At 46.8% G+C, this 12,398-nt stretch overlaps 1 protein-coding gene across 1 annotated transcript in view; it reads right to left on the bottom strand.

Moving 5' to 3' along the window:
* The window catches only part of IGF1R (insulin like growth factor 1 receptor), a 312,337-nt gene extending 301,179 nt beyond the window's left edge, over nucleotides 1-11,158 (bottom strand). The window contains exon 1 of the mRNA XM_012521759.4: nucleotides 10,562-11,158. Within this exon, the coding sequence (XP_012377213.2) occupies nucleotides 10,562-10,655 (94 nt within the window). The 5' untranslated portion in view covers nucleotides 10,656-11,158. The remainder of the gene's footprint in view (nucleotides 1-10,561) is intronic.
* Nucleotides 11,159-12,398: the final 1,240 nt, after the last annotated feature.

Here is a 12,398-nt window from a genome sequence, read left to right as displayed (position 1 = left end):
GGGGCGGGGGGGGCGGGGAGAGAACTAAATAAATCTTAAAAAAACAAACTGGGTAGTCACTCACTATATGTGGTCTCACCAAAGAAATGAGAAAGTGGATTCTGAATCCACCATTAAATAGGTATACCTATTATCTATGTATCCTCAAAAAAATACAATTAAAAAAATAAATTAAAAAGAACAATATTGGAAAAAGAAAAATGAGTCAATTACCAGTGTAATCCCTCCTCGTGTTTGCTGGTCCCTGGGATGTGGTAGCAGGTGAGGCCAGGCTGCACTGGAAAGCAGAGGGGCAGCAGCTCTTTCCTTTCATTTGAATTCTTTCTACACTGTCTTACTCTTTAGTCATGTACATATTTCCTTGTGCAAAATAAACTAAAATTCGTCAGAAAAAAAATAGGTATACCTATTAATATATGCTATATATTATATACCATTAAGCAAGTATATTAAATATACCATTAAAATAGGAAACCAAATACAGAAATGCATCAAACAAACAACAGCCAATGTGGGGCCAAACACTAGTAAAGTGGATGTTTGTTATCATTCTCTACAAGGATTTCTGACTGGTGAGCATCTTCACTACATAAAACAGCCCAAGGGGACGGACACATGTAAGAATGATAATTAAAATATTACCACATATTAAAATAGAGCAATGGAAGGTAAATCTTGCTTTATTTTTCTAAATGAAACAGTTTTATCTCTAATCACAAGTGAAATATTTTAGAATTGTTCATTAAAGTCCTGCAAAAACACCTTAACACTCAAATTGTTGAAGGCACACTAGATGTAGCAATGGTACTAAGGAGTTGTACATTTGTTTATGTTTAGGACAATTCTAATTCAGCTTACTGAACCATAACACAAGAATTTCTACAAAATTCTGCATTCTCCACGTGTTCCTGCAACTGGTTCCCAGAAACTAAACCAGAAAGCAAGTTCGGGTAGGGGAAGAAGGGCAGTGGATTACTATCTTGCCCCTCCGGGCACAGTTAATCCAGTCAGGTTGAGTTTCCTTTCCGGCCACTAGATGGCACCGACGCTTTGGTGAGGTGGGCAAAGCACACACCGGACCCTGCTCTGGCGCTGGCAGAGGTGGCCAAATGAAAGCACTTAGAGAGAAAAACGCAAAATGCGAGCTTCCTATTAAGCACCTTAGGAAAATACCTTTGTATTATACAACAGATCTTTATTGAATGCCTACTACATGCCAGGGTCTGTATCACATTTAAACGACAGGGTGGTCAAATCTTCAGTGTGTTCTTCTATTTCTGGCACTATCCAAAGAACACCTCTGACCAAGGATGTCACAGCCAGAAATTTTAATAAGGCTAAAATAGGACTTACAAGATGCCAGGATCTGCTTTAGGCTCTTCACACGTGTATAGATTCATTTAAGTTTTATGAATAAATGTATGAAGTGAGTTCCATCACACTTATAATAAATTGTATACTATGAGGAAACTGAGGTACAGGAACATGAAATTATTTGCCTGGGATCTGAGCTACTGAGAAGCTGAGATTCAAACCAAACACTGTCTCCAGACTCATAAAATGACAACAGTCAAAAAACAAGACAAAACATATCACTGTTGCATAGCAGAGCAATGGTTATGAACACAAAAGAAGTAAGGCAAAAGCCAGGTCTTAGAAGCTAGAATAATTCCAAAAAGCTTTGGGAAAGAAAAGAAATCTAAGTTGTAACTTCAAGGATGGCATCTTAGATCTACCAGAATCATACAAAGGTATCTGGGGAGAGGGAATGAACTAGCAGTGCCTTGTCTTTGGACAGTTGAACTATTCTCCGGATCTACCTCAAACCTAGAATTTTGGGTTTGTTTGTTTTTCAATAACTTCAAATTTACAAGACAGTTGCAAAAATAATACAAACCCCATAGAGAGAACTACAACATACCCCCACCCAGATACCCACATTCACCAACTTTTAATGTTTTGCCACATTTGCCAGATCATTCTATCTACCCATCATTCTATTTTCCTATTTGAAACCTAGAGATTTTAAACATGAAAACATTTCACATTCCCTCCCTCCAAGTTTTCTGACTTTGGTTTTCTAAATATATTAGAAAATGCTTACTTTCTTGTTTAGTGAGGAAAGGGGGAATTTCTCCCCCAATTTTTTTTAAGCCTTTACATTTCCATTAAGACTCAAAAGTTAACCTTTTCAGAGCCAAAGAACTAATTGAAAGCTAAAGAGAAACTAGATTAGGTTACCTTGCTGTACTCTGTGGCAGCACTTCCCACTACTCAACAGAATGGGTAGAAAAGCTGGGCAAAGAGGAAAGACATTCTGGGCTGTGGAAACTACATGAGCAAAAACCTAGAGACAGGAGCCACACAGCTCACTTACCACAGAGCTGAAGCACAGGTGCTGGGGAATACTGGAAATTAATAGTGGACACCCACAGCAAAGTCATATTACGGAGGTATTAGAGCCCAACATGAGGGGTCTTAGACTTGATTTGTTGACCATGATGAGGAACCAAAAAGGCGCATTCTAAGACTGTTAGGCTGGCAGCACCTTTGCCATCAAATCAGAGGGAGACAAAATGGCCAGTTCAGAGGCCAAGTGAGCATCTTACTCAGAGAGCTGCGGCAGGTCTGGACTGGACCAGGGTGGAGCCGAAACAGGCAAATCTGAACTGTGGCAATGACTCAGTGAGGCAGAAAGGAAACATTCAGTTAAGGAATCGCTCCACAAAAGGATGGTCTGACCAACTGAAATTTAACTAGAAGATTCCATCTTGATCCAACTTTTGTTGCTGAAAATCTCACTGAGGTGCAGGTTAGAAAGACAATTCCAACTACATCACCTGATCAAGCAAGGCTATTATAACAAAGGAACCTCGTGTGACCGAACTATGCCATGGACTCATCCATAGAAAGCAGAACACAGAACTAAGGAAAACTGAAGGGCCTATCTCCTGCTGCCACTGGACTGTCTCTGTTCTCTTGTTTTCATTAAAATCTGTGCTTCTCTTCCAAGTCCTGAATTTGTGAACTTGTTTATTAGCCCAATGCTATGAGACCAGGAAAACTTGGTAGTAAGAATAAATAAGGATGGCATGGAAAAATATGAATACAGCTGATGAGGATTTTACAATCTAAATAGAACTAATATCTAATGATTTAGAAAACTATTTCCAAGCAAATACAGCCAGTTAGAGCATGGCCCTCCCTCTCACCTTTCTGCCATCTGGGTTTTCTCTATATGCTTCCTACATTTTTTCCTATGGTATCTCAGGAAGTTGTTAAAGGTCACTCAGACATTTCAAAATTGGGGGGAAAAACTGTTATGCATAAACTCATCTCTCCCTAATTATCATCAGACTTCTGATTATCATCAGTACTTCTTTAAAGTGCTATCACCTAAAGTTTGCCTAACTCAAATTGACAATGTCTCATTTAGTCAAACATTTATTTCCCATCATCAATTTTCTAGACGAGACACTGACTATAGACAAATTGAAGTTAAACATCCAAAATACCTCAGGAAAATGTAAACATTTCTCTCTATAAATCCATTTAGGCTTTAAGACTGTCAAAATATATTTGTTCCTCTGGGTCAAGAATAATTTTAAAAGCAGTACGCATAAGTCTGAATTCCCAAATTGACATAATTCTGAAGCCAGTTAAAGAAAACGTAGTGCCACATTAAAAAGAAAATGTACAACAGTAATTGGCAAACTTATGTTGAAAACTGTCAGAATACGGATGGATGGATGGATGGATGGATGAAGGGACGGACAGTTAGATGTACAGAGATACACACACATACACAAACAATTCTGAAAAACAGCAGGTCAAGGAAGCTATGGGGGTAAGGATAAGATGAACAAGATAAGCTTCAACCCCCCTCTCCACGGTCCCCTCCCCACACTCCAGAACTTGCTAGACTAGAAACTACTTCCGAAAGGCTTTAAAATGTAAATGCTTAAGAAATAAAAAATTAAAAAAGACTTTCAGACTCTTAACAATGTGACTCACTTCAGGTAAGCACAACTATCTCTACTGTATGCAGTGGTGCCATTCACTTGCTTGCACATTGGTCTATGGGCTAGCCACAGATCTACTGCAGGAAGGAAGTTTCAGAAGAATCAAGCAAGGGACAAGTCACTCAGCTCCATGGACACATCCCCCAGCCAGCGTGTTTATAAACTAAGCCATGCCCAGCATTGACCAAGGAGAGGGAAAACGTGAATAAAAATAGCCCAGGCACCCCAATTTACCTTCTCTGAAGATCAGCACCCCCACGATGTCCACGTATTGCAACCTGAGCATTTGTTCCTCACCAAAAAAGAAACTACATTCAGTTGGATCTCAGTAATATCTGAGTAAGTAACCTATAAGTTCAAAAATTCCAGCAGTCTGGGCCAGGAAAAAAATATGTATTACAGACTTACTAGTTTGTTTTTTTAGTGTTTTAAATACACATAGCAAATAATTTCTATGGTTTGATTCATACCTTTAAAATGTATCAATCTCAGAAGTTATTTTCAAACTCATTCAGCTCAATATTTAGTTATTGAGGAAGAGAGGAAGAAAAGAACTATTGCTAAATTCAAATAAAGAAATGTCAATATTTTCTTAAGAGTTCGAAATTAATTTCGTGAGACATAATTAGTAAAATTAGCATAAGTGAAACAAGGGGGAAAATCTTAAAAATTATCTGAGACTTTCAAACATGAGTAAAATTAATCATTTAAAAAGAGAAAACTGTCTTCAAACGTCCAAGTCTCAAAATCAAAGATATTGTCAATATTTGAGTCAAAACAAACTATTTTAATAAACAAATTTCATTCAAGCACATGGAATGTGCATTTACTGAGATAACAACCTAACTTATATTTTTAAGATCCTTTGTTTATTTAGCATTTTATACCAAACACATGTCCTATCCACACACCCCCCAAAAAAATCAGTTATTTTACGGATCTTTGGAGGTAAGGGGCAGAGGAGAGGGTGTCTACATATTTCAAAGTTTTAATGTTTCCAAATACTCAAAAGCAGTTATGCTTCCGAAATATCAACACGTCTCAATGTCCACAAATATGAGAATTGTGGCACACACATACCCTTAGTTTTAGTCAAATCACATCCTTATAAATAACCAGAAAACTTCCTCTTGATAATCTCATGCCAAACACCATTTCAAGGAGGGGTCAGAGTACATCATTCGTTATTTACTTTGCTGTCTCTGAAGTGTTGAGAGTTTTCCTTCAGAACGTCACAGAGAAATCCTGAAACCTCATCCCCAGCAAGGATGCAAACGCTTATATATTTAGTACAATTGAGAAGAGTTGATCTCTTAAACTGATCGCACCTGTCATGATTTGGCTAAGAAAAGCAGTATTGGGGGCACAAATGCCTCTTTTATGAGCAAGGATTGATTTTTAAATGAGTTTTAAAAACAAAACAAATAAAATCACAACCCACAGAGAAATATGGCTCCTAAATTTTTTGATTAAAAAAAAACACTTCAGAATTTAATTGTCTTATTCTTACCCCTCAAACTTCTAGAAACAGCAAGTTACATTAAATTACACAAAACCTTAAAAGGATGAAAATTTCCTAATGATTTCCAGAAAGTTAACTATGCTATGTTTAATCCAGAAAACTTTTGAAATAGGTCTCATCTTTCTTACAACACAAAGCATGCTGCACCACATTCACGGACACACCTGTGGTTCCGAAAGTTCTGGCAAAGGGAAGACTATGCCACCACACGTTTTTAATCATAATTGTCCTAACAGTGTTATCAAGAAGGCACACCACTCATCAAGTTGGGAAATCTGTAAGCCATGGCTTGTGGTGACATTCCAAAACAAGGGAAAGTATCAGTAAGACAAAAATGGACAGAACTGGCTGTCAAATCCACAGCATTAGCTTATTTCATGTCTTAAGGTTACAGAACTGTTTTTAAAGGGCCTTTATAATACGCCAAGGTGTTCACAATGTAAAACTGTGTATCCTCTACGAAGTCTGAAAAAGATCTGAATTTTCAAGCAACTTTCTTTCATGGGGGAGTATATAAAACACCACAAAGACAAAAGCATAATCCTCTTTCTTTGTAGGCTCACACATTGCCAAAACAGGGCCCAGCTTTCATACAGAAGGCGCCCAATAAGCACTGGCTGGATTCAGTTGCTTTACACAGCACAGTCTTAGAAAACAAAAGAAACCAGATTAAAAAGGAAACCACTGTCCCCTGAGGCACTCCTTGGCAAAACTCTTAAGGCAACAAGTGAAAATGATACAGTTGATTTTCATTATCCTCCTGATCTTGCAACAATAGGAAGGGCAGGAAACATTTTTATTAGCAAACTAAGCCTTAGACAAAAACCAAACACAAAAGTAAACAGCAATTATTCTCTAGGTCTTTTCCTAATAAGGGCCAAGGCAAATTTAGATAAAGGCACAACAGTAAAAAAAAAAAAAAAAAAAAAAAAAAAAAAAACTTCCTTTGCCATATTTTTAAATCTTTTGTTATGTAAAAAAATTTAATTTCTAAAAAAAACAAAAAACAAAAGAAAACACCATATGCCTAAAACAACTACTGTATCCTACAAAGATTTCTTTTCCTACTCAGATTCTAGAGCTATTTAACAAATAAAAGGGAAAACAGCAAAGGAAAAAAAACCACACTGCATTAAAATGAACCGTTCATCCTCAATCTTCACTACCACTTGTGGTTAATATGGTATATCAAAAAAGAACATGGAAATCACCCACCATCTTAAAACACTACATTATTTTCTGTTGTTGTCAAAGAGGTATAATAAAACTGGAAATGCAAACAGCCATCCAGGTCAGCTCCTTAACCCAAACTGACTGTATCTTTACAAGACCTACACCATAGCCGATTTAGCTGATGACTTCACTACAACAAACCTGAATTTCGTTGGCATTTGTGTTTTTTAACTCAACCTCAACCCTTAACTGGAACTACATATAACCAAGTTTCTTTTTTCCTACTTGTCCATTTCTCCCAGGGCCCTAAATCCCTGGGAGGCCATGGCTTCAGTTATCAGTTGGCAGGATTCCTGGAGTTCTTGGACCTAACAAACTCCATAAATGAAAAGGGGGGGGAGGGGGGCGGGGACCCACCTGCAGGACAAATTTACTTAATAATTTTAACGTAACTCAATGGATTTTAGTATTTCCAGAGCTGTGCAACCATTCAGCACAATCTAATTTCAGGACATTTTCATCACCCCAGAAAGAAACCTTATATCCATCAGTAGTCACTGCCCCTTCCCTTCTCCCCAGTCCTTGCAACCATCTATCTACTCTGTCTCTATAGATTTGCCTACTCTGGACATTTCATACAAATGGAATCATACAATAAGTGGTCTTTTGTGACTAGCTTGTTTCCTTTACCATGTTTTCAAGGTTCATCCATTCAACCTTAAGATTAGACTTCTCTCACCCTTTGTCAAATCAAACATAGGATCTTTTAAACTCTGATGCCTGACCTACAGCCCACCACTCCTCAAAATACTATTTCCTGCTACCTCCCTCTACAGAGTCTAAACTACAGTTTGCTTTTTAGGATTTTTCCAAAGTTCTTTGAATTTCACTAACTTCTTTGAATTCCAACGTTTCCCATACCTACGACAAAAAGGTATAACTTTAACTGTGCTGGGTGCAGAAAGATGACTGTATCCTTTTAATTCTTTTAATGAGATGGCCACAGTATGGTTAAAGTGCTAGTTGATTTTAAAAACCATCAGATTATTTGGCTATTACTCATAATTTCCAAACCTCATTATTTAGATGTTCCGCCTGCATTCTATTGATACAAAACACACAAACATGTCCTGTGGCTTCATTGGCTTCAAAAAGTTCTAAATTAGCTAAAGAAAAAAAGCAAAAAAAGACCTCATCCCATTACCTTCACACTCAAAGAGGAGACACAACTCCCTAAATACGGCAACACAATACCTGCATCCCAATCCAAAACAACCAAATCTTCACGACTATACTAGACAACAGCCAAAAGAATGCCAGTATCTGATAGGATTCAGTAGTTTATTTCTATCAGACCTAACAGTCCTAGCACCTTTTGGACTAAGAACTCAATATGTGTTCACACTGAGCACAACATTTAATGCTCCCTACTTTAGAGATGTAGGAATGGGAGGGAACTGTGTCAGAGGATTTGAGGATTTGGGGGCTGTTTTCTGGCCATCCTTCTGGTTTTAAGGAACCGACCATATTAAAGAGATCCATGAGAAGAGCTTTGGTATCACTGGATTACAAGCGTACATTAAACTAAAATACCTCTTCCTTCCTATTCCTGTTTTCTCAAGGAAGAACCGCCTTTCATATTTTTCTGGAACGCTCCAAACACCACATCGTATTTTAAAATGCCCGACTCCTTCATCAGGGAAGCAAAGGCCATCACTGCTATTGTGACTTTTCAGAACGTACAAACATTAAAAAAAAAAAAAAAAAAAAAAAACTAGAGAAACTCCTCAGTTCAGTGGCATGCTATGATAAAATGGATTCGCTCTCTTGTGTCTTCTAAACGGTTTTTTTGTTTTGTTTTAAAAGCGAGAAACCCTCCTCTGTTCCCCAAACTCCATCTAAACTCTAAGAGAAGGAAAGGAAAATCCTGGCCCAATCTCAGTGTGCTGAAAGTTTGGAAAACAAAGAACAGGAGAACCCAGATTTGTGGAGAAAGGTTCCGCCCAATCTGCGCCTTACAGCACCTCTACGCAGTAAACATGCTCATTCTGCGAAGATTTTCTCCTACTCCATCATGGACGTATTTCTCAAAAGACGTGTAAGAAGGATTTGTTTATAGAAACCGCCTTTCTGAATAGCCCCGCGTCGGGGCCAAACGAGTCCCGCAGCCTCCTGCTTCTCCTCCTCACTCTTCAAGGCTCGGTCGTGATTTTTTCAAAGTTAATTGGCACCACCTGCATACCCTCGGCAAACATTACTCACCAACAACGCCCTCACCGTTCTCAGCCCCAGTTCTGGGACCGCATTTGAACTTTTAATCGCGTTCAAATTACCCTTCCACCCTACAGCCCCGGGTTTACAGTAACGCACGCTTGAAAAAAAAATTTTTTTTTGGAGAATAAAACCCTCTCCTTCGCCTCGCTCCACACCCGGTGGGACCCGAAGCTCTCGCTCGCTGATCCCTCCCCGCGCTCCTCTACCCCTACCCGCCGCCACCAAAACAAAAGCTATCCGATTGCAAGCGATAGCGAGTGTGCGGCGATGCTGCTTATTAACTATGCACAAAGGAAGTGCGGGGCGAGCTCCGGCAGGGGGGTCGTGCGGCGCTGCTCTGCCCACAACAAAACAAACCCCGCCCCACCCCCACGCGGGTCCCGGCGCGCCTCGAACGACCGCGCACGCCACCTCCGCCGCGGCCGGCGTCTGGCTGTGCCCGCGCGGCCGGGTGGCGGCAGCTACACCTCGGGTCTGCGAGCACGTGTGTGGAAACGCACGTCGGCTCCGACCACACACGCACGAAGGCACACTCGGACGCTGCCCTAGACCCCTCCACCAATACCACCGCCGTCGCCAACACCCACCACCCCGCAGGAGAAGAGGCGGCCGGGGCCGGGAAGCAAGCGGCAGAAGGTCCCAGAACCCTCGGAACTGGGGGACAAGGCGCGCTCCCCCGCAGGGCCTGCCAGCCGAGGGGCCCCGACCCCATATTTTCCGGGAGGGGCAGGGTGCGGGGGGCACAGGGAGAACTCTCTCCTACCCACCAGCCGCCCAGGGCAGCCCGGGGACGCCGGGGACAGATAGTTCACGGCAGGCAGGTAGCCGCGGAACGGGATTAAGTGCCAAGAAAGGCCAGGAACCTCAAGAGCTCGGGCGACCGAAGAACTATTGGTGGGATCCGAAGTCCCCAAGGGGTGAAGCACGCTGGACGCCGGGAGGCCGCGCCGCGCCACCCAGGGATGTTTGGAAACGTGTCCTTGGGCTGCGGGACCTCCCCACGGGCACCTCCCCTTCGAGAACAACTTGCCGCCCGCGGGCCAGGCGGCTCTCCGCCCCCGGGCACCGCGGCGGGCCCCAGCAGCGAGGGCCCCGCGCGGCCGCGGGAGCTGTCACCGCCATCCGCGCGCCGCGCTGGGACCCGCGCTGGGTGCGCAGCGGCCCCGCGCGCCAGGGAGGGACCCCAGAGGTGGCGGGGTGGGAGGCCACCGACGGGAGGAGGCCACCGACGGGAGGAGGCCCGCCTCATCACCAACTTCCCCGACGGTACAGCCCCGAAGTGAGGGCTGCGGAGCAGGCAGGGGCGCGGGCCCCGGCGCCTTGGCCGACGACAGCGAACGCCCCCGAGGCCCTTCCCGAGCCGGGACGCGCCCACGAGCCAGCTCGGCTGCGGGCTCCGCTCCGGGCCCTCCGGCCGAGCCCCCGAGGCCCTCCGCAGCCTGCCCCGCAGCTCCCGAACCCAAGGGGCCAGACAGCTGCGACGGCGGCCACTCGGGTCTCGCAAAACAGGGCGCAGCCCCTGGGAGGAAAAGTTCCCGCAGTGGCCGCGGGCGGCGGAGCACATACTCACTTTCTCCACTCGTCGACCAGAGCGAGAGCGCGGCGGAGAGAAACAGGAGCCCCCACAGCGAGGTCGGGGACCCTCCTCCGGAGCCAGACTTCATTCCTTTTATTTGGGACGAAATTCCCCTTTCTCAAAAAAAAAAAAAAAAAAAAAGCGGAGGGGGGGGTGAGGATGGAAAAGAAAAGAAAAAGTCTCAAACTCAGTCTTCGACCCCCCGTCCCCTCCAAAAACAAGGGCGAGGGAACCAAGAATCCAGAGGAGGCGCCGGCCGGGAGACCCTCGCGGGCCCCTCAGCGCCGGCAGCCGCGGCCCAGGGCTCGGCGGAGTCGGGCACCCGAGGCGCGCCGGGGCGGGCTGTCGGCGTCGTCGGCCTCCATTTTCAAACCCAGAGAGGCAGGAGGGGGAAACTGCAGGCAAGGGGGGCAAAAGCCCCCGGCGGGCTCGGCGAGGCGACACCACCCCGACCCCGGACCGGGGGGCAGGCTTCGCGGCGGCCGAGCCTCGGCGGCGGGAGGGCGCCACGCAGTTCGCAACCTTCCCCCGAAGTCCGCGTCGCGGGAGAGGCCGGAGAGGGGCCGAAATGCGGAGTGGAAATGAATGAGCGCTGCCCCCTCCTCCGCCTCTTCTCTCTCCTCCTCCTCCTCCTCGTGCCTCCTCCTCCTCCTCCTCCTCCTCCTCCTCCGGGCTCCGCTCGCCGCCGCCTCCTCCCTCAGCGCCGCCGCCGCCGCCTCAGGCTCCTTCCCAAATCCAGGACACACACAAAGCGGCGGGCCGGCCGCGCCGCGCTCAGCACTCCCGCCGCGCCGCTCCGCGCGGGGGGCTCCGCTCGCTGAAGGTCAAAGCCGAGGCGCGCGGCGCGCCGGGGCGCTCCCCTCGCGAGGGAGGGGCGTGGAGGGCGCGGGAGGGGGCCCGCGAGCGGGGCCGAGGGTCCGCGAGCGCCGGGGGCAGGCTCGCCGGCGGCGTCCTCCCGCTCGCCCGCCGCTCCGAGTTCGCCCGCCGCGCTCGCTCCTCCGCTCCTCCGCTCCTCCTCGGGGTTCGGGCCCTTTTTTTTTTTTTTTTCTTTTTTTTTTTTCCGCTCAACGGAGTTAATGCTGGTAAACAAGAGCCTCAGCCTCGCCGCTGCCGCCGCCGCTGCCACACACTGGGGGCTCGCGCGCGCGCTCCCGGGGCAGCGCGCCCGCGCGCACCCTCGAGAGCGGCCACCGCCGCAGCCGCGGCGCGCGGAGGGCCCGGCCCCGGCCGGCGCGCGCCAAGAGCCGGAGCCGCGGAGCCCAGGGACGTGCGGAGCGGAGCCGAGGCGTGGGGCGCGAGGCGGCGAGGCACCGCCCCCGCCCCTCGCCCGCGCCGGCACACGCGGGCACCCTCACACGCATACACACGCACGCCAACACGCGCGCGCGCCCTCGCCCCCACCCGCACTGCGCCGGCCATCCCGCACACGCCCTGCCCTCCCCGTCCGCGGGATTCCAAAAACAATGCCCCCGGCGGCGGCCACGGCGGGGTGGAGGGGTGAAGAGAGGCGAGGAGGGGAGGGGGCGGGCTGGGTGGGGAGCGCGGGGCCCGCAGAGGTTCATTGAAAACAACGGCGCGGCTGGAGAGCGCGTTTCCCCGGTTCTTGAAAAGCTTCATTGTTTCTTGCAGCTGTTGCAAAATAAATAAGTGCGTGCATGCGGCATTTTTTTTTTCGCAGCTCGCTGCAAAGTCCAAACGTGGCGAAAGGGGGCACACCTGGGAGGAAGGGGACCCCTCCAGGCCACCACGGCGGGCACTTTCACGCAATGCTGGCGGTGGCCGTGGCATCGTGGCCGGGAGCCCGCAGGTCCGGGGTTCGCAAGCGACGCGA

Source organism: Dasypus novemcinctus, chromosome 3 (genome assembly GCF_030445035.2).
Source record: "Dasypus novemcinctus isolate mDasNov1 chromosome 3, mDasNov1.1.hap2, whole genome shotgun sequence".
Taxonomy (NCBI): domain Eukaryota; kingdom Metazoa; phylum Chordata; class Mammalia; order Cingulata; family Dasypodidae; genus Dasypus; species Dasypus novemcinctus.
Note: the sequence above shows the minus strand (reverse complement) of the source record. Positions and strands in the feature narration are given on the sequence as shown.